At 39.9% G+C, this 27,410-nt stretch overlaps 1 protein-coding gene and 1 pseudogene across 1 annotated transcript; one reads left to right on the forward strand and one right to left on the reverse strand.

Moving 5' to 3' along the window:
• Positions 1 to 4,139: 4,139 nt before the first annotated feature.
• Positions 4,140 to 13,730, reverse strand: MRPS33 (mitochondrial ribosomal protein S33). The gene is made up of 3 exons (XM_024555051.3): positions 13,603 to 13,730; positions 9,054 to 9,295; positions 4,140 to 5,854 (listed from the first exon to the last, which is right to left on the reverse strand). Exons 2-3 carry the CDS (start codon positions 9,266 to 9,268, stop codon positions 5,749 to 5,751), a joined length of 321 nt encoding a protein of 106 aa, XP_024410819.1. The 5' UTR covers positions 9,269 to 9,295; positions 13,603 to 13,730; the 3' UTR covers positions 4,140 to 5,748.
• Positions 13,731 to 26,869: 13,139 nt separating this feature from the next.
• Positions 26,870 to 27,096, forward strand: LOC112299943 (U2 spliceosomal RNA; annotated as a pseudogene).
• Positions 27,097 to 27,410: the final 314 nt, after the last annotated feature.

The raw sequence follows: 27,410 nt of genomic DNA on the forward strand, positions 1-27,410 counted from the left end.
GTGAGAGCACACGGGGCCCCCTGTTTGGCAGCAGCAGATCCCCTGTTTGCCTGGGGGCTCCCTTCTCATACACTGAGAGCTGGTACACTCTTATCTTTCAGGGTTCACCTTGCTGCTGGTTTCCCATATCTATTTGTGAGATTTACACTCTGTCCCCTCTAACTGGTCCCTAGCTGACCTGTCAAGCAGTGGCTGGACACCAGAGTGACCTGGCCCTTGCCTATTCCTTCAGGATACACTACCTGTCAGACCAGTTGCCCTGGTCACCAGTCTGGCTTCATTCTAGGTCAGCAGCACCTACTGACCAAAGGGCCCAGAAGTTGGAGCTCAAATTCATGCTCATGCTTGGCAGCCAGCAATTCCTGCCCATATTTGCTACCAGAATAGGTAAAAGGTAGTCTCACACCAAAAAGACAGAAAATCAAAAAGCTTTTGTTCCTTGACAATGGTCTCTTCTGAGATAACACAATCTCTTCTTCCTCCCACCTCTGCCCTCAAACCCCACAAATATGTCTGTTTTGTCCATGCAAAACTCACTGGATATTATTGTCCAGTTTTTTACTCCACTGTCACAAAATCTTGGAAACAGTTTCCCAGTTTACGAAATCATGTTGTCAATCCAAATAAACTATCATTCATTTATCTTTCTCTTCTCTTTTTTTTTTTTACCTCCCTTCCTTTCTCTCTTTCTCTAGATTTTTCTTTTCTAATATAGTGACAAGCACATACTTCACTTATTTTCCAGTTGCAAGTGCATCAGGGCATTTCATTAATTCAACAAAAATGTAGTGATGCTGACTACAAATTAGGTACTGATCATACAGCAGTGAGTAAAATTCCTGTCCACATAAAGTTAGATTCTGGCAGGGGGAAGAGGATAAGTAATGCAACGATAGACTGCCAGGCAGTGACAAATGCTATGGAGAAAAATAAAGCATCAAAGGGGGTGTGGTACCTTAGTGAACAACATTTGTAACTTTCAATAGGGTGGTCCGAGAAAGGTGAGAAGGTGACATGTGAACCAAGACTCTGGAAGTGAGTTTAAGTGTCAGGTGGAATGTCTGGGAAAAGTGTGTGCAGGGGCAAACATATAAAGGCCCTGAGGCTGGAGTGTGCATCCATGTATTCGTTTACTGCCTGTAGTTGCTCTTTCGTGTATTGCCCATTTGTATCATTTGCCCTTTTCTGTTGTTACTTGATTTTTGTCTTATAAAATAGCTCTTGTAGGACTTTTTAAATGATCCTATTTTTTGTCTTGTTTGCTGTAATTATTTTTTTGGTATCATTTTCTTGAGAACCTGTTTTAATGATTGCCTTTTCCTTAGGACTTCTTTTATTACTTTGAAGTTAGAGAAGTAACCTTCCGTCCAAGTTTAGGTAATGATTTAGTTTTATTCTTTTACAGTTTCTATTTTAAAAAGTTTTCCCTTGATGTTTAATTACTGAGACATCTGAAGTTAATCGATGTGTGGTGTGATGACCCAATTGCCCCCCACCCCAACTGCCAACTACTTGTCCCAACACCATTTATTCACTAATTCATGAAGCATCCATTATTATATATTAACTCTTATAGATTATAGAAACTATTTCTGGGTTATCTCTTTTTTCTCAATGATTTATTCTTGTACCTATATCAGTATTTTTAAAAACAATTTAAATAAGGTTTCAAAACCTGATATGGGCCCCAAAATTATTCCTTTTCAGAATTTCTTTTGTGTTCTATTTTTTCTTCCAAGTGGATTTCAAACACTTGAATCATTTTGTCAAATTTCAAAAATGTCTGTTGAAATTTTGATAGAAATTATAAATTTCATAAATTAAATGTAAATAATATCTTAATAATATGTAATCTCCCCATTCATGTATATGGGATATTTCTCCGTTTATTTGAACTTCTTTTATAATATTCAATAGTTTCATGATCTTTTTCATATTAACTAAAACTTTCTCCATATGCATGATACCTTGTTTTTCTGTGGTCAGGTTCTAAAACTTTACTCCTTCAGGGACAGCAAAAGGCTCCAGGGTGACTGGGGAATTTCACTAGAGAGATAGGGGCCACAATAATTTGCCAGCCCAAGTGACTTTAAACTAACAGTTTTTGAAGTGTGGTTTCCAGACCAGCAGCATCAGCAACACATGGCCATTACTGTTACGAATACAAATTCCTGGGCCACACCACGGCCTGCTGAGTAAGAAACTCTGGGGATGGGGCCCGGCTGGTTAAGCCCTTCATATAATGCTGCTGCTTCCTAACTGACATTTGGGAAGTACTGCTTGAACGCCATGATTCTTTTTATTTATTTATTTATTTATATTTATTGATTATGCTGTTACAGTTGTCCCATTTCCGCCCCTTCACTCAACTCCATCCTGCCCCCCCTCCCACATTCCCCCCTATAGTTCATGTCCATGGGTCATACTTATAAGTTCTTTGGCTTCTACATTTCCTACACTATTCTTACCCTCCCCCTGTCTATTTTCCACCTATCATTTATGCTATTTATTCTCTGTACCTTTCCCCTCTCTCTCCCCCTTCCAATCCCCTATTGATAACCCTCCATGTGATCTCCATTTCTGTGGTTCTGTTTCTGTTCTAGTTGTTTGCTTAGTTTTCTTTTGTTTTGGTTTTAGGTGTGGTTGTTAATAACTGTGAGTTTGCTGTCATTTTTACTGTTCCTATTTTTTATCTTCTTTTTCTTAGATAAGTCCCTTTAACATTTCATATAATAATGGCTTGGTGATGATGAACTCCTTTAACTTGACCTTATCTGAGAAGCACTTTATCTTCCCTTTCATTCTAAATGATAGCTTTGCTGGATACAGTAATCTGGGATGTAGGCCCTTTTAACGCCATGATTCTTAAACCTGACTGCTCAGTAGAGCCACCTCAGGAGCTTTTCAAAAACACCAATGCCTAAGTTATTTCTCCTTTCTGCCCCAACTCTGAATTGCCCTCGAGTGGGACCCTGAACAGGGTTCTTTTAACTTTCACGAGGTGATTCTAATGCATAGCCAGAGCTGAGAACCACAGTTGTAAACTGAAGGTCACATGTAAACCGAGGGGAATTGTACCTCATAGGGCTGTTGCAGGAACTAAGTGACACAACTTATAGGAAAAGTTAAGTGTACTGCCTAGCAAATGGGAGAGCATGAGACCAACGGTAGTTATTGTTGTAATAATCCTCAGACTTAGATGGGCGCTACATTGTCAGTTCATGAAAGGTCACGGAGAACTCGAGGGCCCTGCATTGGTGCATTGTGGTTATGGCTCTGAAGGTACTTCACTAGAACTGTGAATGACTCAAACACTAGAGGGAAAACAAATAGTTTTGGTCTTGACAAGAGAACTATTAAATCTGACTAGCCTACACCTGTAGTTAAAGGTTTTTCCCCCGATTGCAGTTGGTCCTTGTCTTAACCCTTGGTCACTGGTGACCTGAAACGTGTTGCTTCCATGGCGCCAAGAGTTAACCCTTTGTCTTGTCTTCTACTTTTCACCTGCTGCACGTTCAGTACTGGCTGTATTGAGTCACACAGTGTTATCGGTTGGTTTTAGGGTATAGCTCATGTAAATGTATTTTAGCTTTAGTTTCTGGCTTGTAGCAGGGAAAGTGGCACACTGATGTACTGCGGAGCTGTCTACGAGCTTCCTGTGAAACCGCCCTAAGGCCCTTGCAGGCTCTGGGTCCATCAGGGAACCACCCACCAATTCTGTTTTCTGACTCAGGTTGGCTGCAGTATTTAATATAGTTACTCTCTTTAAAGTAACATGTTAATTCTGCTAGGTTCCAATCATTTAGGCCTTCTCTAAAAGTTGGAAGTGACATCAACCAGAACACCCACTGGGAGGTTCTGTACCGGCTTCCGGCCGCAAGCCTGTCAGCCCAACGTCCTGGGCTAGTCATCCACCCACCAGGCTCAGATGCACTGGCCAAGAGTGCACCTGCACTTTCCTGAGCCAATCCCCGAGATCTTGTTAAAATTTTACAACATGCACATGCTCGTTCACATGATTTTACAGACAAGTCTATTCAGCTGTGTCTTCCGCAGCTAGCATGTCAGACATGGGCAGGCAATCAGAGTTAGGGAGTCTCACTCTTCTGTGGTAATTCACATCTATCAGACACAAATCATCCAATTTATGTAGTTTTTATTGACTATAATATAGGCCCTGGCCATACCACCTGGATTATGTATCTTTTGAAAATATCATTTATATAAATACATGTAGTGGGATTCTTACTGGTTCAGGAATTATTCACAGGGCATTTATTGCCAATACTTCTCAAGTTGCAGGGAAAGAAAATTGTAGCTGCTATATATTCTCTTGCCTGTGCACTGTGCTTTCTTCTGAGGCAGAAACAAGGGTTAAATGGTTAAGATGGTAATTTTTTTTTTACCATATTAAAAAAAGAAGAACTTACTAGAGATCTTCAGAACAACTCTTGGGAAAATAATCAGAGCAGCTCTCATAGCCTCACCAGTCTCCTTGCGAGAATATAATAAAATGAGCAGCTAGCTACTCAATGTATACAACAGTTCTCTCTCAGAGAAAAAACATCTCACACACACTGATCTCTGGGTAGGTCCAAGCTTTTTCATAGAACTTGCCAAAAGCTCTTCGTGATCTGGCCTCTATTTCCTTATGACCAACCAGTACTAGTGGGCTTTTTTCAATTCCTCGAACAGGACGTCTTGCCTTAGGTTCAGGGGTGTTCAAACTGTGGCCCGCAGGCTGCATGCAGCTCAGGACGGCTGTGAATGCAGCCCAACACAAAATTGTAAATTTACTTAAAACATGATGAGATTTTTTTTGGTGATTATGTGTTGCATTGTATTTAATGTGTGGCCCAAGACAACTCTTCTTCTTCCAGTGGGGCCCAGAGATGCCAAAAGGTTGGACACCCCTGCAGGTGTTCTCTGTGCCTCACTTTCCCCATCATTTTCTTCTGCCTCACTCTTACTCATCCTTCAGAGCTTGCTAAATATCATCTCTTCAGGGAGGCCTTCTTTAAACTCCTTACTGAGGTCTGGACCTCTTGCTATCTCTCTGGATCAATCCATCCACCCTCTCCTAGAAGTCTGGATTTTTCCTTTGTAGCACTTAATACAATGTATTTATATAATTAGCTAATATTAGTCTCTCCCACAGTACTGAAAGTCCTACCAGGCAGGGATGTTTCTCTTGTTAATCACTGTATTTCCAGGGTCCCAGTACCTTGTGTACAGCAGATACTCAATACTCTCTTACCAGGTACAGCCTTTTAACCCGCAAGTCTTACTAGATATTCTCAAAGGAGTAGGTGGAGAGGCACATAAACTTTGTGAGCTTGGTGGTGGAGACAGTGGCTGAACAGCCAGAGATGAAAGACTTCAGGGCTGGTTATGTAGGAAAGCAAGAGGGAGTAATGAGACTACAGGGTGCTTGTTTAATGTCTCCCTTCCACTTCCCCAACATCCCACTCTCACCCCGAACAAGCTATTCAACAATAATTTATGCATTCTTTTCTTTAGGAAATGAGGTAAACCTTGGATTACAAAACCAAGGCCAAAATAATTTTGTAGAATTAGAATGTGTTCAAGAAACCAGTCACAATTTAAGTGGGTCAGACTTCAGCATGGAGATGATTGTGCTCCTCCAAATACAAGCTTACACTCCTCCCATGTGGGGTAAGACAATAAACACTCTTTCTCCTGCTCTCAGTTGCCAAGGAGGAAGTTTTCTCTCTGCATTGACCAACGCTACTTCTTTTTTGATGCTCTTTTCCCTTCTCCCTTCCTCGGTTTCCCCTTTCCACGAAGCTTCTTCAGACGCAGCTGCTCATCTTTGAAGTCCTGATGCTCATCTCTGAATGGAGAAAGAAAAAATAAGCCAGTATTTTTAAAGATTGCAAAAGTACACCAATGCAGCATTGTTTCCTTAGGTGGTTCTGGTAATTAATCCTTGACTTCTACAAAGCATATGCTCAGGTTGGTGAGCAGACAGGGAGTCCCCAACACACAGTGTACTGTATTCCAAAAGTTCCTTTCTAAGTCACAGTTCTCCCTCATAGAAACAATGTCACGAATAGCAGTTAATCCCTAGGCTAGCCATGTAAGCCTATGTAATTCTGATATGACACTAATGATGACCCCAAATTTCCCTAACACTAAGACAAAACATTGAGAGGGGCAGAAACTGGGTAAAAACTTTAGTAGCTGCATGGAGACCCCCAAATTTCCAGGAAGTAGCATCTATGACAAGGAGGAACAGTGTGGCAGAAGCCTCCTTAATGGCAGCAGATAATTCACATCAGAAGGCTGCAGGGGAAAGGGAGGTGGAAGCCAAATCAAAAGACAGGTACTCTGGGGGTCAAGGCAGCCAGGACTATTGGACACGTGGACGGGGTGTAAGATGAAGCCTGCCTAGAGTGCGTAAAAATGTCTTCATTCTAACATCAAATACGTAAAGAACAGTGTGATATTTGTTTTTTAAAAAAAATATTTTATTTTTAGAGAGGGGAAGGGAGGGAGAAAGAGAGGGAAGAGAAACACCAATGTGTGGTTGCTTCTTGAGCATCCCCTACTGGGGATCTGACCCACAACCCAGGCATGTGACCTGACTAGGAAACTAACTGGTGACTCTTTGGTTTGCAGGCTGGCACTCAATCCACTGAGCCATACCTGCCAGGGCTGGTATTTAAATATGTATGCTTTGGAACCCATTTGAACCTGAGTTCAAATCACAGCTCCACCATTTAGTAGCTGTGTGACCTTCCCTCTCTGAATCTTCATCTCTTCATCTGTAAAGTGTGGACAGTAATGGCATGTGCATTAAATGTGAGAGTGGGGTTTGCTGGCCAACTTTTAACTCCCCAGGCTGTTTTAAAAGAGTGGTTTTATAGGGTATGCTGTTTCAGTCCACGGACATGATGGGTACAACAGATCTCGTTGGGATTAGCTATGATTGCCCCAAATAATCTGTTCTCAACAGAGCAGCCAGAGTAACTCTTCTAAAATATAAGTCACATCATATTACCTCTCTGTTCGGAACCCTGCAAATGACTCCCCATTTCACCCAGAACAAAAGCCAGAGTCCTCCTGTGGTCCTTAGAGCCCTTCATGTCTGCCTGGAGTCCTACCACCGTGTTGCTTCTGGGACGTATCAGGTGTACGTTGGCCTCAGGGCCTTTGCTCTGCTCTTGCCCCTGCCTAGAAAGCTCTTCCTCAGGTCCCACTGGGCTCACTCACCACCTTCATCTTCACAATGAGGCGAGCCCTGACAGTCCTGTTTAATACTGTGACCTGTCCGCTCCCCGCCCACCGAGTGCCTGCCAGCACCCTTGATCCTGCCCAGCTGGCTCTACTAGTTTTCTTCCCATGGATGTCCAACTTTGTAACATACCACATAATTTAATGATTTACTATGTTTCCCCTTCTTGAGCACCCTCTCTCCCCTCATTTCCATCTACTTCCAGCCAGAAAGAAAGCTCCAAAGTCGGGGATCTTTGTCTCTGTTGACGAAATGGCCCAAGTACCTGTTGGACTAGATGGTCCACTGTTTCTGAGTGCCTGTGCTTCCCTCCCCTGGCAGGTCTTGGAGTAACATTTTCTTCGCTGGAGGTTGTCTAGTTTCATCCTGCCTGACACCACAGTAGGCCTTGCTTTCAAGGAACCGTTTACCGTAACTAAACACATGAAAGTAACTGTGCTTTCCTGTGGATCACTAAAGTGTTTTTTCCCTGTCCCCAAAGATAATCAAGGCTTTTTTTCCCCAAACAAAAAGAAAGTGGCAGCAAACAGACACATTAAAATAGCTGAATATGATTTTGTTATGGGTTATAATTTCCTACTTAGGAGATCTGCCTTCCAGTGATATTTTCTTTTGGGCCATAATAAAATTAATTTTTATCTTCTGTGCCCAGACAAATGGCAAGGGAAACTGCCCCAAAAGCAATTCCAGAAATTGAAAATATGTCATAGATTATAATCTCTAATAATATGTTAACTACGAAAATCTATCCTATTTTGTTCACTGCTGCTCCCCTGTGCCCATGTTAAGTGCCCACACATGGCAGGTACTTAAAAATATCCATTCGATAAATGAATAGAGCAATCTTTAGCTATCTGGGATGAACTAGTAATTTTATTACACTAGAGTGAACAGTCCCAAATTAATTTTTGTTTTGTTGCCCTAATAGAAGTCCAATTAAAAACATGTTAAATTTTAAAAAGTAGGCATTTTAACTTTAAACAATTATGCACTATTTGAATTCTTTTGTAACGTCCATATATTAGTTTGTTGAGACTTTTTTTTTTAAAGAAAATGATCATATAATTATTCGATCTATTTTTTTTCCCAGAGTTGTATATCGTTCTAAGCTCCCACTTCCTATACATACTCAAGCATACAACTGCATGGTGGAAAGAGCCTACTATTCTTAGTATTACACATTATTTTATTCTAATATCTACTACACATTATTCTTAACAGTGAACTACAGCTTACTTAGGCCATGTCAGTATATCAAAAATGGTACTAACTACAAATCCAGAAGAGGGTGGAAGGCAGTAAGAACTCCAACGAAATTGCCAGCAGGAAAGAAAGGAGGCTCCCCCATGCCAGCTAGGAGGCAAACTGGGGCCATGGAACAGGGCCTCTCTTCATCTGACCAATAGGAATCGCTCAGTGTTTAGACCAGTTTCCGCTGCATCTGCCTAGAATGCTCGTACTGATGAAACATCTCTCTGTAGCTCAGTATCTAGTCCATGTTAAGTCACATTATAGTCATAATTAAAATATGCCTCCCAGTAAGTGCATGTTTCCTTTTATTTTTGGTATGCTGATTATGGATATTTTGAAAGCCTTTCCCCCCCAAATTGTACCCTTTGAACTACCTGGGCACTATTATAAGATCCACAAAACTATAAAGACAGAAAGGCTATTTTTTTTTTCTTTTTCCTACCTACTACAAAAATCTCTTACAGGTTGCTCTTTGGGTTTTTTTTTTGGTGTGTGTGTGTGTGTGTGTGTGTGTGTGTGTGTGTGTGTGTGTGTGTGTCATTACCTGTAGAGGCCATAAAAACGCAGTATCCCCATGAGTGCAAAGTAAGTGTTGTGATTTGGGTACCAGTCATAAGTTTCCTTCCTCTTGGCCAAAGGCTGCTCACTAAAGAGTTTCACCACTTTCATGGATTTGGAATCAGTAGGCCTGGCAACCTCACTGAATAGCCGGGCACTCAGACGAGACATGCGCAAGGCATATTCTGAGAGTGAAGACATTTCTGGGGCACCAAGGAGCAGGAGTCCCTACAGAAAATGAGAAGACAACCAGGTTATTGTAAGAAATACCTAGGTTACCAAATGAACACCTTAGAAAGTCAAAATGCAGCAAGTCATATGCAAATCCACTCATGTTCTTGGCAGGACATGCCATGGAGTTGAGAAATATCCACAGTACAAGTGGCTGTTTTCCTTTGCATGTTTTACATTTGTAATTTTTACATTTGGTGTTCACATACTATTGCTTCTTTGCTCTACTGCCCTTTTTACAATGAACTATTTTGTGATTCAATAGATTATTTACTGATGGTCAGTTTACCTATTCGTAGGCTAGATAAGGGTAGAGAAACAAGTTTTCCTATCCCAGCGTTATTATACCTTCAGAAAACACCCACCTAAGCAGTCTGCAGAATAAATATGCTGACTGCTTGCCGTCTAAAGGTTTAATCATGGCAGAGAAATAATTATGCTGTTGTCTTTATTATCAGCCCTTTGAACACGGATCTCCTCAAGGGCTCCAGATGGCTGAGAACTGCTAATGAGTGATGAGGTCATTTAGCCTCTAGGTTGCTGGGCTGAATTCTGCCTGGAGACTGAGAGCCATTTGGGAAAAAACAAACAGAGACAGTAGTCTTATGGAAATAAAATGAAGAGCTCAAAAGATTCATCTTATTCCTAAATAGAGGGCACTTATGAATTGTGATGTTACTTGTCTTATCTTCCATCTCATATATTTTACTTTAATGCAAACTAGCTAAGATCTTATTAGCTGAAAACAGTAATATTTTTCTTCAGAGGCACAGAATGTTGAAATAGGTATATAAATGGCATCTGTAATATACAGGAATTATAGCTACTATTTATCAAAAACTACATAGGTTATACATAAAAACCAAGAATGTTGCTGGTGGAATAACTATCTCTACTGGCAGAATATGCTAAGTTATGTGACATTTTTGTACATAGTGAGGTGAAAATCTGCTAAGAGACCATCCTGGGGGATAGTTCAGTTGAGACTTAAAAGGAGTGGATCTCCAAACAGAAAAAAGTCATAAACCTATATTGAAAAACTAGTGGGAGAAATATACAAAACCCCCTCCTAAACAAGCATAACACCAAGTAAATTTCAAAATAGCTCAAGCAAGAAAAAAACAAACAAAATATGAACCAGTTTTAATTAAGGAATATTTCATGTCCATGTTAAGATCCATTCAAAGAGCAGAGGCTGGCCTCAAACCAACTTCTGAATTGCCTGTCTCAACCCACTTACCATTCTGAAAGCAACCAAGCAATCTTGGGCCAACAGTGCCACCCGAAGGCCAGCAACGGGAGAACTGTCAGGTCCAAGGCCTCTGCCTTCCCCCTACCCCCAAACCTGGGTCTGTGCAAGTCCTGCTCTTTCTTTTTTCCTTTTCCTTTCAGCGTGCCTGATTCCCAGATTCCCTTCACTCCCAACACTTGCTCCATTATGTGAATGGGGATGGGTTGGGGGTGTATTTTTATCAATGAGGAAAAAAGTCATTAATTGTTTAACGCAGCGATTTTCAACTGATATGCCGCAAGAATTTTTAAAACATGAAATACCTGACTGTTTAGTCAGGGGCACTGACATATTTCCCTTTGGATTGTCAAAGAAAAAAATGACAACAGCCAATACAACAATAACCATACGGTGTGAATGAATCAAAATTATACCTAATTTTTGTCAGATTGGCAAAAATGTACTTTTCTGGTGTGCCACAGAACTTTAGTAATTAGTTTGTGTGAACTATGTGATGAAAAAGGTTGAAAATTGCTGGTTTAATGTATAAATAGAAAATAGTTAACAAATCTGTGCTTTAAACTCCAAAGGCCTTGCAAATGTCCAGTAGTTAGTTGCCTTCAGAGTTACAAAGTTTCTTTGCATGCTTTATCTTTTCTGCTTCCCGCCTTTACAGTTATGTTTTTCCAAACATCAGAGGAAAACAAATCTGTTTCTTAATCAACTTTATTTTGCTTAATTACTGTTATGGCATCATAATATATTTTTGTTGCAATTGCATGCTATTTTTACAATCAGTTATTTGTAAGGTGGCCTAGGAACCATTAGCTAGGTTCAGGATTCTCTCTCAATCTGAGTTTCCTTTTAGGAAAGCAAAGCTCGCAGGACTACTGTGAGAAATAAGTAAGGCAGTGGCACCCGGTAAATGGTATTCACCTTTAAAAAAAAATCTAAATCTGTTGGTAAGTTGGTGCTTATGTTCATTCAGACAGATTTGTTTATTCCTGTCCTCATTTCCTCATTTAATCATGCAAGAGAGTGAGTGAGTGAGTGAGAGAGTGAGAGAGAGAGAGAGAGAGAGAGAGAGAGAGAGAGAGAGAGAGAGAAGAGGAGATAATTCCATGAAGTTAGACCTGTACCTCTCTGGGATAATATCCTTATTACAAAGACTGACAGCCAGAGAAATGGGGGAGGGGACCAGCAGCTTGGTAACTTGACAGATAAGAAGGAGGAAGGGACTTACTAAGACAGTGGTCACTGAAGACAACACAGGATGCTAAGTTATGTCCATGCCCACTTTAGAATGTAGCACATTACTGGGACACATAGCTCATAAATCATAAGGTCTCATGAGAACCCAATGGAATTTGGTTATATCACAAAATCCAAGTCCTAAAACTTTTATGATGGAGAAAGGGAATGTAGTAGAAACAAAGAACCACTTGATAAATAGAAGGAAACTGAAAATGCTTATAATAATTACCAATTACTGCTCTGTAGTCTCCTTCCACACAGCACATGTGTCTGATTAAGAATGGCATAGGAGCTTGATGTTCTTTTTTTTCATATAGGCTAAAACTGCTAAACAGTTCTGCTGTCCATAAATACTGGTTCCAAGACTGGCAAACTGCCACTTTTTTTACTAGCTTTAAATTTTTTAAGAAAGTTTGAAAGCCTTACTTAGGACTTTTCAGGACCCTGGTAGGCATCTTTGCAGATTCTTTCAATGTTATCTTTAAAAAAATATGAGGACCCTGTTAAAGGCATGAAAGTAAAAGGCAAATAATTTACATATCAATTACACTTTTATTCACATGAAGCCATTCTAATGGGTACAATTAAATCACTTTTCTTTCAACGTGAACTAAAAAAACAGTATCATGAATAAAAATGAACTGTAGATGAAAATGCTAAGCAAAAACAAATTACTCAAACATATTAAGCCCACACAAGAAAATTCCCACGTTTTTACCTTGGCATAAAAGGGCAAGTTTCTTTGATCTTTCTGATAGGTCTGAAGCACTTAAAAGGTCCGGTTCATTGTTTATTTCAATATTGGCTATAGATTACGTTTGCCTTTTTTTTTTTCTTTGAAAAGTGCAGGAGTTCTTAACCTGGATATCCAGCGTGGTGAATCCCATGGAACTTAGGAATGTACGCTGAAATGGGAGTGTAGGTGTGCGTACCTCCTGGCGGGGAGAGACCTTCCTCCTTTCTCCAAAACCAGTGGTTGGTGGGGTACACCAGCTTTGGAGCTGAAAATGTGGTTGGGATTTGGCCTCTGCTCTTTAATGGCCGTGTGGGCTCTGTAGTAGTAGCATTGTATTCTTTGCCTCCGTTTTCTCATTTAGTCCATGAGGACAGTTACACTACCTCCTGCATTGTGAGGCTGACGTGTAAAACTCCTGGCGCAGTGCCTGCCCTAATAATCACCAGGCCTCAAGGAACTCACGCACACTGCGCACACGCGTTTCGCAGGAAAACAATCTAAACGCAACGCTTGACTATTTTTGAAGCCCGGTGCCGATGATTTTGCTGGGCCATATAGAGGCATGAATGGCTCTGAATATATTATCTGCTTTATTCAGTTCAACAAGAACATCCCAAACCCCTCCACTGACTGGATCGTGCCTGCCAGTGATGGAAGGATTGGGGTCAAGTCACCTGACAAAGAATCGGCAGGGTATTTAAAGAATTTCATTTAAATTATCACTTTATTATATTTTTCTTAAACTGGTAACAAAGTTAATCTGCGTGCCCCACACAAAACTACGGTGCAAAATGCCCCCTGGTGAGCACAGAAACTTGAGGCTTGAAAGCTCCTAAACAGGAAGACAGTCACTGTGCGGGAGAGGGAACTGTGCTAGCGTCCTTCATTTGGAAAATCCCCCAATTTACGCAGGAAAAGGCCAAGTTGATTGCGTGATACCGGCGAAACCTCCAAGCTGCTTACTAATGAAATGGACTCGTCCCGTTCTCGGCGACCCTTCAAGGTTGTGCACGGCCGCAGGACCTCTACAGCCACCGTCCACACCTCACCACAGACCCCCACAGAGGACAAGCACAGCCTTACCTAGTGGTGACCTTCTTCCCCCACGCGCCCTTTTGCCGGAAGGCCCGCCCCTAGCCCGGCTCTAAGTCTCGCCGGTAACGGCGGCGGGGAGCAGTAGAGAGACGAACGCGTGGGGGCTAGAGGGCTCCCTACTGGAAGACCCGGAACTGCTAGCTACGGCACAGTGAGGTTGGCGCCTCCGGGTGTGCGGAGGACTGAGGAGATGGTCGTGCGGGAGAAAGACTCACTTTCCTATAAGATCCTGCCTGCAGCGTTCGCTGTAATTTTGTTGGAAATGGCTGCACAGCTGCCCCACAAACCTCTGAAGCAGTGGTTGTGTGTGCGCCTTGTGCAGTGTAAAATGCAATTTCTTATTTTCCTTCTAACTCTTTCTCGGTGTTTTCTTTTCTTTTCTTTTCTTTTATCTACCCTGGGCCTTGAAGTGTTCTAGGGCACTCCTTGATTCTAGGAGCTGAAGAGTGTTCCGAACCACGTGGGGTGCCATACACCTTTCCTTCTGCTCCTCTACTCATCCTCCAATAGGCGATTAGTATCATCCGCATAAAGCCATTCTTGATACCCCCTTGCTGGCTTAGGGGCCCTGTTGGGAGCCCTATGTGTGCCTCTTCCCCCGCTGGCCTGGATGCTTCTTCAGGGATAGGGTTGGGATATTTATCTGACTCCTCAGCAGTTACCCAGACCCTGCTTGGCAGATAGTAGAAACTGAATAAGTATTTCTTTCCATACTAAATCTACTCTCAAGCAAGCCACATCCTGTAGACATTGTATGAAACATTTATCGAATGTGTGATAGTTTGAGGACACTGCTTATTTTCTGAGTATTATTCAAGACCTTTCATAAATACTCTAAAATGTACCCTAGAAATAAGGCAAATCATCAGTGAGCTGTATACCTAAAATGTATTTTATTGACACGTACTTCCGTTCTATAGAATTTTGTGTTTTGACATCAATCTGTGCTAGAATTTGCTTTAATCATTTAGGTTCTAACATGTTGTTATTCTATGATCTACTAAGTAGCCACAGAAACTTGGGTCTGGTGTAAGAAGTTTACTACAGTTATATTTATACATGGTATAATGAATACCCCTCACCTTATTTTGCATTGCTCAGCTCCCCAAACTCTTCTGGATAGAAATTTCACCTCCTTTTTGTTTCTGTGGAGTTGGCTTGCTTTTACTTAATGGCCACTGAATCATGTAAACAAGGAGGCTTCCTCTGTACATTTGCTGTTAGAACGTTTAAAGCTAAATTTGCAGTGGACTCATGGCAAGAACTATTATATGTATATTTGCATAAACTTTGTTGTTGGCTCTATTTTGGATATGTCTTTGGTTTTTCTCTTTTCACCTAGTTATTATTTGTGTTAGTATGTTTGTGAACCTCTGTATGCTACCATAGCTCTTAAATTTTTTTTTTTTTTTTTACTATAACTCTTTCTTGAAAAATAGCAAGGTATAAAGTTATAGGTGGCCACATACTCTGGGCACTTTGCACTGTGACCCTCTTTAAGTCAAGTTAATGGGGTTCATATTAGTTTCCTGAGCCTGCTGTAACAAAATACCATAAGCTTTTTTGGCTTGAAATAAGCCCTGGCTGGTGTGGCTCAGTGGATTGAGAGCTGGCCTGCGAACCAAAGGGTCGCTGGTTCGAATCCCAATCAGGGCATACTCCTGGGTTGCAGGCAAGGTCCCTGGTAGCGGGTGTGTGAGAGGCAACCACACATTGATGTTTCTCTCCTTCTCTTTCTCCCTTTCTTCCCCTCTCTAAAAAATAAATAAACAAATAAAATCTTCAAAGAAGATTATTCTGTCTCTGGAGGCCGTAGTGCTGGGCCAAAATCAAGGTTGTTGACAGGACATGCTCCCTGCAGAGGCTCTGAGGCTCTAGGGCAGAATCAGTTCTTTGATTCTTCCAGCTTCATTGACTTGGGGTCACATCACTCCAATCTGGAAATTGGTCACCCACTGACCAGTGGAGTTAGGGTGGGCAAACTAACATAACAGAGTAAAACTTCATCCTATAGATGTTGACTTTTAGTTGACTTCGAGACCTCAGTTTACTCGCTTGTACCTCTAAGCTAAAGCTTTTTTTCTTTCTTCTTCTTTTTCTTTATCCTCACCCAAGGACTTGCTCACTGATCCTAGAGAGGGGAAGGGAGGAGGAGAGAGGGGGAAGGAAACATTGATGAGAGAGAAACATACTAAATGTTTCTCTCCTATACACCCTGACTGGGACTGAACCCGCCATCTAGGCATGTACCCTGACTGGAAATCAAATTCGCGACCTTTTGGTTTACTGGGGGACACTCCAACCAACTGAGCCACACCAGCCAGGGCCAAGCTAAGGCTCTTTTAAGGACACTTCTTGTAATTAGGGATTGCCTTATATATTTCTATTTTCTATAGCTTGTTGTTTTAAAATCGTGAGCTATGAATCATTGGTTGATTGTGAAATCAACTTAGTTGGTTGCGACCAGCATTAAAAGACATTAGAGTAGGGAATATCAGAGTGCATTACATGTAGTGAGGGTGATTACCGTTTCGTGAAACAATATGTATGCGTGTGTTGGCCCATAATGTAAAATATACTTCTTACTCTAGCTTGTGGTGAAATAGAAAGCTTCCCCTGTAAGCAATTTCGTTATACATCATATTGCATGGCACATACTCCTTACCATTAGTAGAGCAAGAACTGAAGCTTGCTTCAACTTCAAGTTCTTATTGTGTAGCATAGTTCAAAGGGCAAATGGATACTTACTCCTCCAAGTAAATTAATTTATAGATTCCCTATAAGTACTCTTTCCTAGAATCAGGTAGGTTCTTGCCTTCTACTTCTGCATTTACATTAGTTCTTTTCTTACTTTATCAAAGAAAGGTGTATCGCTCATCTAGGGTGAAAAGCCCTCCAAGATAACAAACAATGGGGCAGTTCAACATGCTTTAGATTCCAGGGAAGCTTCCTTAATTGGTCAAGACACTATGAGCCCTTACGTTGCCTGTCTTTTCCTGTCTTACATGCATCCCTGATAAGGGTGAAGTATGGCTGTTAGAAATGCAGTAATTGGTCCTGCGAATCAGAGGGTCGTTGGTTCAATTCCCAGTCTAGAGCACAAGCCTGGGTTGCAGGCTAGGTCCCCAGTTGGGGGGGCAGAGGGCACATGAGAGGCAACCACACATTGATGTTTCTATCCCTTTCTCTTCTTTAAAAAGTAAAGATGAAAGAAATGCAGTAAGTGGATATTTGTTGTGATTTTCTGAAACAGATACACTGTGTGAGTGTGAGTATGGGAGGAATAGTGAGTTCCCTCTAATCATCATGTGCCTTCCATCCTCTGTGGTTAAGAAGTGAATTGTTGCTGGAGAGTCTGGTGAGAGCAGAGCAAAGCCAGCACTGAAGAAAATTTTGATCCCTCCATTTTTACCCATGTATTTAAAAGTACAGAATTTTTTCAGCTATTCTCAATACTTTCCTAGGAAGTGTCATTATCTGGAAAGAAAGGCAACTTTGAAGAGCCAATGTAGCAGATGTTAGTGACACTGATTATTTTAAGTGAAAAATGGATTATTTTAAGAGACATTTATATTTTTCACATTACAATGGAATAACCTACAAAACAGTCATGCATAATTTTATGTTTGATATGTTAGTCAACAAAGGTTAAATACATATTGTGAAAATCATTGATACAATTGACCAAATATTTCCCATTCCCTTTTTCCAGCCATAAGGTTGGAGTGCGTTTTATGGCAATTGGAGTTGGGTAAAGCCATAGGACTCTTTGGCCAGTGACTTATGAACAGAAGTGAAGTGTCATCTTCACCCACATGAAACTCTCCAGAGCTCTCTTTTTCCTCTGGCTCAGAGGCTGTTGTTCTATCAGCCTGGGCCCCCGTGTGATTATGAGGAGCAGTTTCTGTTCTGCCAGACACGATGTGCATGGAGCTTAGGTTAGAAATGAGCCTTTGTTGTTGTAAGTCATGCAGTTTTGTTGATTGTTATCCTGTCTGATTCTGCACCAATCAATTTTAATAACATCCTTTTATTCTTCATTAAATGTACAGGAAAAATTTTTATTATGATTTCAAAAAAACTGATTAAAACTATTACAGAATGTTTATGTGATTCTTTTTTTTTTTAATCCTCACCTGAGGATATTTCATTGATTTTTAGAGAGAGAGGAAGGTGGGAGGAGAGAGAGAGAAACATCAATTGGTTTTTTCCCATATGCACCCCGAGTGGGGATTGAACCTACAACCTAGGTATGTGTTCTGACTTGGGATCTAACCCACAAACTTTTGGTATACAGGATGACCCTCCAATCAGCTGAGCCACCTGGCTGGGGCTTTATATGTGATTCTTATGTAGTTATTCCTGAGAGCTGAAAACCAAACTTAAATGCATACCTAGACATACTTAATAAAGAAATACTGTGCCTTTCATCATCCTCAAATTCATAAACAATACTTATTTAATATGTTTTACTATTATGAATTAGGTAAGGAGAAAAATATATAGATTCATTCTTGGTTTTACAACATTATAAAAATGTCTAAACTAATTCTGTTAGTTCCTGCATCATTTTAACTTAGTGGCTTTTAATAATTAAGCTTATGAGGTACATGATTAGAAAATATGTAGCAAACTATGGTACATATATTAACACATTTTAAAGATATATTTATTGATTATGCTATTACAGTTGTCCCCATTTTCCCCCTTTGTCCCCCTCTACTCGGTACCCCTCTTCCCTCCAGCAATTCCTCCCATTTAGTTCATGTCCATGGGTAGTGCATATAAGATCTTTGGCTTCTCTACTTCCTATAGTATTCTTAACCTCCCCCTGTCTATTTTGTACCTACCAGTAATGCTTCTTATTCCGTGTACGTTTTCCCCCATTCTCCACCCTCCCCCTCTCTGCTGATAACCCTCCAAATGATCTCCATATCTATGATTCTGTTCCTGTTCTGGTGGTTTGCTTAGTTTATTTTTGTTTTTTGGATGCAGTTTGTTGATAGTTGTGAATTTGTGGTCACTTTAATGTTCATAGTTTTGATATTTTTCTTAAGTCCCTTTAACATTTTGTGTAATAATGGCTTGGTGATGATGAACTCCTTTAGCTTTACCTTGCTTGCCTGGGAAGCCTTTTTTTCTGCCCTTCCATTCTAAATGATAGCCTTGCTGGGTAGAGTAATCTAGGTTGTAGGTCCTTGCTTTTCATCACTTCGAATACTTCTTGCCAGTCCCTTCTTGCCTGCAAAGTTTCTTTTGAACAATCAGTTGATAGTCTTATGGGCACTCCTTTGTAGGTAACTCTCTGCATTTCTCTTGCTATTTTTAAGATTCTTTATCTTTGACCTTTGGCATTTTAATTATGTTGTGTCTTGGTGTGCTCCTCTTTGGGTCCAAGTTCTTTGGGACTCTCTGTGCTTCCTGGACTTGTATGTCTATTTCCTTTGCCATATTAGGGAAGTTTTCCTTCATTATTTTTTTCAAATAAGTTTTCAATTTCTTGCTCTTCCTCTTCTCCTTCTGGCATCACTGTGATTCAGATGTCGATATGTTTGCAGATGTCCCAGAGGCACCTAATACTATCCTCATTTTCTTGAATTCTTTTTTCTTCTTGTTGTTCTGGTTGAATGTTTATTTCTTCTTAATGTTCCAAATTATTGATTTGAATCCTGGCTTCCTCGCCTTTATTATTGGTTCCCTGGAGGTTTTTCTTTGTTTCACGTAGTGTATCCTTCATTTCTTCCTTTATGTTGTTGCTGTCCTCAATGAGTTCTTTGAGCATCCTGATCACCAGCAGTTTGAACTCTGCCTCTGATAGGTTGGTTATCTTGGTTTTGTTTAGTTCTTTTTCTGGGGTTTTGTTCTATTCTTTCAATTTGGCCATGTTTCTTCATCTCTTCAATGTGGCAGCCTCCCTGTGTTTGTGTCTGTGTATTAGGTAGAGCTGCTTTGACTCCCTGTCTTAGAAAAGACACCTGTATATTGTGTGGGGTGGAGCCTTAGGTAATCGCCAGGGCAGGGCAACCTCTTCACTGCTTTGTGGCTCTGTGTGCGGGGAGGGCTCAGAGAGGGGACAGTGCCACTGCCTAGCTTTTGGAGGTTTGTTGGGCACTTGCCCCACTTCCAGTCACTTCACCCACTCCCTGTACGCGACTGTTGCCCTTCCACCTGTTGCCCTCGTGCTGAATCCCAGAGTGCGTGGGTTTGCATACTTTCTAAGATTGTTTGGGCCCTTTAAGCGGAGTCTCCTGAAAACCCAGCAGTTTCTTCTGCTGTCCCTACCCCCACTGGTTTTTACAGTCAGAAGTAATGGGGATTTATGTTCCAGGTGCTTGAACCCTGGGCTGTGTGGTCTGGCATGGGGCTGGGATTGCTCACTCCCAAGGTATCCCTCTCAGATTTTTATCCAGCACAGGTGAATGTGGGACCACCCATTCCGCTGCCACCAGCCTCTCCATGCCACACTGCACCTCCTTGCCTCTCCACCCATCTCTGCATCTCCACCCCTCCTACCTGTATGGATGAATGTGGCTTCTTTAAATCCTTGGTTGCTGGACTTCCATAGTTTGATTTTCTGACAGCTCTGGGTGTTGATCTGAGGTTTAGTTGTAATTCTTTCTATGGTTGCATGAGGAGGTGAAGCATGTCTAACTACACCTCCGTCTTTACTGGAAGTTCCCATATATTAACGCAGTTACTTGAAGTTGATAAATAAGGGAGAGATAAAACTTAGCAATGTAGGAAAAAATCTCTTCATCTATTCATCAAAATAGTTTAAATCCATTTGCCCTCAACATCAACACATTTATATGTTATATCAAATTTCATTGAAAAGATTTAACAGCATGTAAGTTTCATGAAAGTGCATTGACTAACATTTCTGCACATTACTATATCTTTTATTTTCTGTGTTTCCCCAGCCCTTTCTTTTAAGCCTTAAACCATATAAATTTATTTACCCTCCACCATTTATATTACAGGAGTCTAAGAATTATATCTACCTATGTTGAAAACCCCACCAGAGAATGTTATGATTTTTTTTCTCAATAGTCACACATTTTTAAAAAAGATTTTATTCAATTGTTTTCAGAGAGAGGGGAAGGCAGAGAGAGAAACATCAATGTGATTTGAAGAAACATCTATTGGATCGGGTTGGCTCTCATGTGCCCCCTACTGGGGGCATATTTTAAATAAATTATAGAAGAGAAAGAGTCTATTATGTTTGTCCAGATATTTACCATTTCTGTTTTCTTCCTTCATTCCTGAAGTTCCAAGTGACCCTTTGGTATAATTGCCTTTCAGACTGAAGACCTTTTATCACTTTGCTTTGAACAGGTCTTATAGCGACAAATCCTCCTGTTTTCCCTTCATACGAGAATGTCTTTCACTGTCATTCCTGAAGGGTATTTTCACCAAATATGGAACTCTGGGTTGATAGTTCTTTTTCTTTTAACTTTTATAAATATTAGTATGCTGTCTTCTGTTCTTCATGGTTACTGAGGAGAAATCAGCAGTCATTCAAATGGTTGTTCCCCTTCATGTAACGTGTCATTTTTTTTTCTGGCTGCTGTTAAAATTTAAGAAAAAAGCTTTGGTGTTCAGAAGTCTGATTTAGATGTCTCTGGCATGATTTTCTTTGCATTTATCCTGCTTGGGATTCCCTGAGTTTCTTGAATCTGCTGCTCTGGATCAATTCTAAGCATGTGCAGGTGAGGGGGTGAGCCCAGGAATGGGCCAGTTCATACAGAGAATTAGGAATCCCTTTCTCTATCTCTCTGCTAAGATTCCCTTCTACGCTCGACTCCCTTGGGCCTCTTTTCCTGGCCCTGTGGTTCTAAAGACAGGTTTCTATTTGAATTTTAGCCACCTCATTGCCATTCAGTTGTACATGTCTGGGGCCACTTGTGGGGGCCAAGCAGTGAGATAAAAGAGAGAAGAAATGACAGGGTTCCCCTGCAGTCTTTAGATGACAGGGTCCCTTTGCCCAATTCCTCTCTCTGTTTAGAATGATAGGTCATCTTGCTGGGTTTCTGATGCCTGCACCACCACGATTACTGTGCTGCGGCTCCAGGCCTGGGATGAACCTTAGGACAAGGCTGGAGAAGAAAAACAGGAAGAAATAAAAGCTTTCCCCCACATTCTCTGGCTCTCAAGGGGGTCTTTTCCCTGGTCCTGGGAATTTTTTTGCACCCTGGGCCTGCTACACACATCCCTCACTCGTACCACCCTTGGGTGAAAGCTGGGGATAAAAGAGGAAAAACAAAGGGAGACTCGTTACCCCTTCCCCAGAGATGATTTGTTTACATTTCAGAGTTAAAATTTCTCTCATTTCCTGGAGAAGAGAATGGTAAGATTGCCATCAGTCCTTTTATAAACCGAGTCTCACAATTTTGGGGTCTCACTGTGGTTTTAACCCAGCTGCAGCTGCAGAATCAGGTCAGGCCCCCATTTTGTTGCCCTGTGGGAACTGGGTATGAGGACTGGCGATAAAATGCTGAGTTGCTCTGGCCAGTGTGACTCGGCTGAGTGCAAGCTGAAGGGTGGCCGATTCCATTCCCGGTCAGGGCACGTGCCTGGGGTGCAGGTTCAGTCTCTGGTCTGGGTGCCTACAGAAGGCAACCACTCAATGTTTCTCTCTCACGTCGATGTTTCTCTCTCTTTCTCCCTCCCTTTCCCTCTCTCTAAAATAAAAGATGGAATTAAAAAACATTCTCCAAAGTCATAAGTGGTCTGTTCTCTAGAGATCTTATGTTTCCATATACAAAATTCAACTCAAAATCTGTCATAGATCTAAATATAAGAGCCAAAACTATAGAATTTCTTTAAGAAAACATTTTGTAAGAATATTATTGATAGGACATGAAAAACACAACCATAAAAGAAAAAGTCGATAAATTTTACTTCACCAAATTTTAAAACTTTGATCTTTGAAATACATATACTATTAAGAAAATAAAGAGACAAGCCACAACTGTACCCAGTAACAGATTTGAGTTTAGAATATATGTTAGTTTTCTGACTTGGAAAATGGCAATAACAAGGGTATTTCACTCACAGAAATCACTGTGAGATCCCATAAGTTAATATATACAATATACTTAGAATAGTATCTGTCTGATTAAGTGCTCAATGAATGCTAGCTCTGTAAAAAATAGCACTCATGCTTTATAATTATTTGTTTACTTGTGTTCTGCACTTTAGACTCCTATAGGGTAGAGAGTGTGTGTATTGTTTGTTACTGTATCTTTAAGGTAAGTAGAGGCTGATCTGTAGTAAAATTTAAGCCAAAATTTACAGATCGAAGGAATAGGAATAATGAAGAAGATATTCTTGAAGCCAATCTGATGGAAAAAGTGTTCTTCTGTAGCTGTTTCTAATTTTATCAAGTGAAGTGTTCATGTTTCTGGATCCTTAGCCAGCTTGTCTTAATCACCGCATGATCAGCACATCATAAGTTCTTCCCAGCATTTGCTTGTTCAGTACGTCTCCCTATCTTCTTTTCTTAAAATTGTACCAATGGGGTCATTACCTCGGCTCTTTACAGTGTGCACAGTGAATCTAGTCTTCTGTCCGCTCACAGGAATTCTAGAAGCCTGTCGTCATCATGTTACATCAGCATCATTATCATCATCATCAGTCATCATGTTGTTGTCATCATCATCGTTGTCAGTCACCCTGTTACGTCAGCATCATCAGCATGATCATCCTTAAGCTATTTTTTGCAACCCCACTCACTGCCCATCTATAAGAGGAAGGATGTCACATAGTTTAGCCTTAGCCAGCCTCTTTTACTGTTCCAAAATAATCTCATTCCCAAGCCTGTACCTTTTCTTATGTTACAGTATTTCTCATAGGGTGAGGTGGTATAGCAAAGTAGTTAAAAGCCTAGGCTGTGAAGTTAGATTCCTTGGATTTAAATTTTGCCTCTGTCGTTTACATGCTGTGTGACCTTAGGCAAGTTACTTAACCTCTCTGTGCCTGAATCTTGGGAAAGTTATTTAACCTCTCTGTGACTTAATTTCCTCATCTGTCAAATTCATAGGATTGTTTTGAGGATTAAATGTAGTATTATATGTAAAGCACTTAGAATAGTCACTAACACATAATTAGACTTAGTAAACATTGATTATTATTATAATGTTCCCTTTTCCTGGAATGTCTTGTCCTCTCCCTTTTATTTAACTGAACCTTCTATCTGGAAGGCTGGTACAAAAAAGTAGAATTGAATTTTACAATATAACATTTTCCCAGCAATCCTGCTAAAATGAATACTTTTAATTATTATTTGTAGATTCTTTTGGATTTTTTATATGTGTAGTTACATTATTTGTAAATCACTTTGAATTCACATATCTTTAGTTTCTTCTTTTCTAGTCCTTATATTATTCTTTTCTTGCCTTACTCCACTGTCTTAGAACTCTAGCAAAATGATGAATAGAAGTGGTGTTAATGGGATCCCTTTTTGTACCTGACCTTAAAGAGGAAATTTCCGACTTTTTACTACTATGTATAATAATAGTAAAGGTTTACTTTACTATTACTTTACTTTACTCTGAGGTTTACTATAGACGTCATTTATAAGACTAAGGCTTTTTCCTTTTATTTCTACTTTACTAAGAGATTTTGAAAAATTTTGAGTCTATGTTGAAAACTAGCAAATATTTTTATGCTTCTATTAATGTGATCATATTATTTTTTAGATTTTTTTCTCCATTAATGTGTTGCATTACAGTGATTGATTTACTTTTCATTTGTGGAATAAATCCAACTTGGTTGTGATATACTATTCTTTTTATATATTTCTATATTCAGTTTGCAAATATTTTGTTTAGAAATTTTGAATTTATATTGATGAGTATGAGTAGCCTATTATTTACTTTCTTTTATATTTATCATGTTTTGTTATCAAGGTTATGCTAGTGCATAAAACAACATAGGGGATGTCCCCTCCTCCTATGCCCTAGAAGAGTTTTGAGGTTGGTTTTATTTTTCCCATAGATGTTTGGTAAAATTTTCTAGTGAAGTAATCTGGGCCTTGGGTCCCTTTGTAGAAAAGTTTTAAATTATAGATCATTTTTTTAATCATCATTATTTAAAATTATTTTTTGAAATTTTACTCACTGCCCATATGAGACAAGACTCTTTGCCTCTTTCTTTATTCTTATGTCAATTTGTGTAAGTTGTATATTTTCTAGAAAGCTGTCACGTAACCTAAATTTTACTCTTTATTGTCATGATAGACCATGGGTTATCAATTTGCAAATAACCAACTTTTGGTTTCTCCTTTTCTCACTCTGGCATGCGGTAGTTCATCTCTGTACCCCACGACTGGTGTGGATTTTGATATCCTGGGAGAGACAAAGGGTTTGGTCCCTGGTGGGAGAATGTACAAGATGTTTCTCTCTCACATTCATATTTCTCTCCCTGTCTTTTGATATCCTTTTTCTGCTCTAGGGGTACAGCATGGTTTAAAAAATACTGATTTTTGGAATCAGATAGAACTAGGTGTATATTCTATTTCCTACTGCAGAGACTTAGATACTCTTAGCCTTTCCCCTCACCCAGAAAACAAATTGGTCACAACTACTTAGTAAGGCAATTGTGAGAATTAATATAATATGTGAACTACATGGTATTTGCTGCTAACCATTCCTTTCAGTTTTAGGCATTAGATGAGTAATGCCTACTCATCTAGGCATTACTTGAACCTTAATATCTCTGGACTTGTTCAACAGAAATTCTATAAGTTAAACTCCATTTTGGATATTTATTACCATTAAATCAGAGTCTTTGAGTTGTCTGCTCTTAAATGTTTTCCGTACTTCTTCATTTCTGAATCAAAGTTCTCACAAACTTTCTAGTTTCCCCACTGTTCTGCCCTGGGTGGCAGGAGTTCTTCAAAATGTTAGAAATTCTAATTAAACTGAAATGTTCTGTCTTTGATGCTGACAGCATTAGCATTCTTAGAACTCCACATTTATATTTTATCATGTCCTCTCTAACCCATTTTGAGTTCTTAATTGAGCCATAATAATTTGGAGAGAATGTATTATTTTCTAATAGCACTATGGGGAATCAGAATTACTAGGATGAGAGGAAAGTGTTTGAAAGAGTTTGGAAACTCCAAAGGAAACACTAATTTGCTCCACAAATTAGCCTGCAGTTAGCTCCCAGTGACTAGACTGATGCTTCATTGGGTCAGCATCATATCTATCTAGTCTCTGTGGTTTCCATTTTCCCATCTTCAAAGTGGTAGATAATAGTGTCAGTGGTTAGTATCCTCTGAATGGATTCTGAATAAATAATCATGTGCTTTATTAATAATAATAGCATCATAATTCCTACCACACAGGGTCAGGGAGATAAGAGAGTATTGTGGTTAAATACAAGAATTTTATAGCCAGTCAACCTGGGTTTGAAGCCCAGCTTTACAACTTACTACCCATGTGACTTTGGGCAAGTTACTTAACTTAAAAAAAAGATTTTATTTATTTATTTTAGGGAGGGGGGAGGGAGGGAGAAAGACAGGGAGAGAAATATGAATGTGAGAGAGAAACATCTTGTACATGCTCCCACCAGGGACCAGACCCGGAACCCAGGCATGTGCCCTGACCAGATGATGCCCAACTGAGCCACACTGGTCAGGACAAGTTACTTAATCTTTTAAATCTGTACTTTCATGATCTGTAAAATGGCAATAATAATAGCATCTACTTCCTGTATTTAAGTGAAATAATTTCCCATATTTAAGTGTTCTATAAAAATCTTTTTAATGATCATTTTAAAAAGTACTAATGGTGATGAAATTATTGAAATAAATACATGTGGAAGCCCTGGCACTCTAGGTGTTTAACATATGTGAATAGTTGATAATTATTTTTCTCTCTTTCAATGCTTCCTTCAATATCAACTGAACAAAGATGAAAAGCAAGTGGCAAAGAATTTAAGGGCCCAGACTCTGGAATCAGACTCTTAGGGTTCCCACGATTGGTGTGGATTTTGATATCCTGGGAGAGACAAAGGGTTTGGTCCCTGGTGGGAGCACGTACAAGACGTTTCTCTCTCACATTCATATTTCTCTCCCTGTCTTTTGACATCATTTTTCTGCTCTAGGGGTACAGCATGGTTTAAAAAAATACTGATTTTTTAAAACAGGGTTCAAATCCTAAACCTAAGGTTTACTAGCTGTGTAACCTGAGGCAAGTGACTTAACTTCTCTGTGCCTCAGTGTCCTTATCTATAAAGTTAGGATAATATCGCTTCTCCGCCTCATGGCTAAGATCAAGTGTAGTATCTGTTCTTATCAGTTTATAAAGTTAGGATAATAATAGAGCCTACCTCATAGAATTATTTATTTATTTACTTAGGTATTGATTTTTAGAGAGAGGGGAAGGGAGGGAGAAAGGTAGAGAAGCATTAATGTGTGCTTGCGCTCCCCACTGAGGTCCTGGCATGCAACCCAGGCATGTATCCCGACTGGGAATCAAACCAACAACCCTTTGATTCACAGGCCAGCACTCAATCCACTGAGCCACACCAGCCAGGGTGAATTATTATAAGGATTAAATAGATTGATATTAGTAAAGTATTTAATAACAGCTTCAACACATAGGGCTATGTACATGTGATTAAATAAAAGATATTTATTTTATTTGTCAATTTTTAATCTTGAATTCCAGGTGCATAAGTCCTCATTATGTAAATATATATGAAGGGGCAATGATTGACATATTGAGGTTGGATATTCTGTGAATTAGTTATATTGCAAGAGTTTGAAAACCCATGGGAGAAAACAT

This window comes from Desmodus rotundus, chromosome 6 (genome assembly GCF_022682495.2).
Source record: "Desmodus rotundus isolate HL8 chromosome 6, HLdesRot8A.1, whole genome shotgun sequence".
Taxonomy (NCBI): Eukaryota; Metazoa; Chordata; class Mammalia; order Chiroptera; family Phyllostomidae; genus Desmodus; species Desmodus rotundus.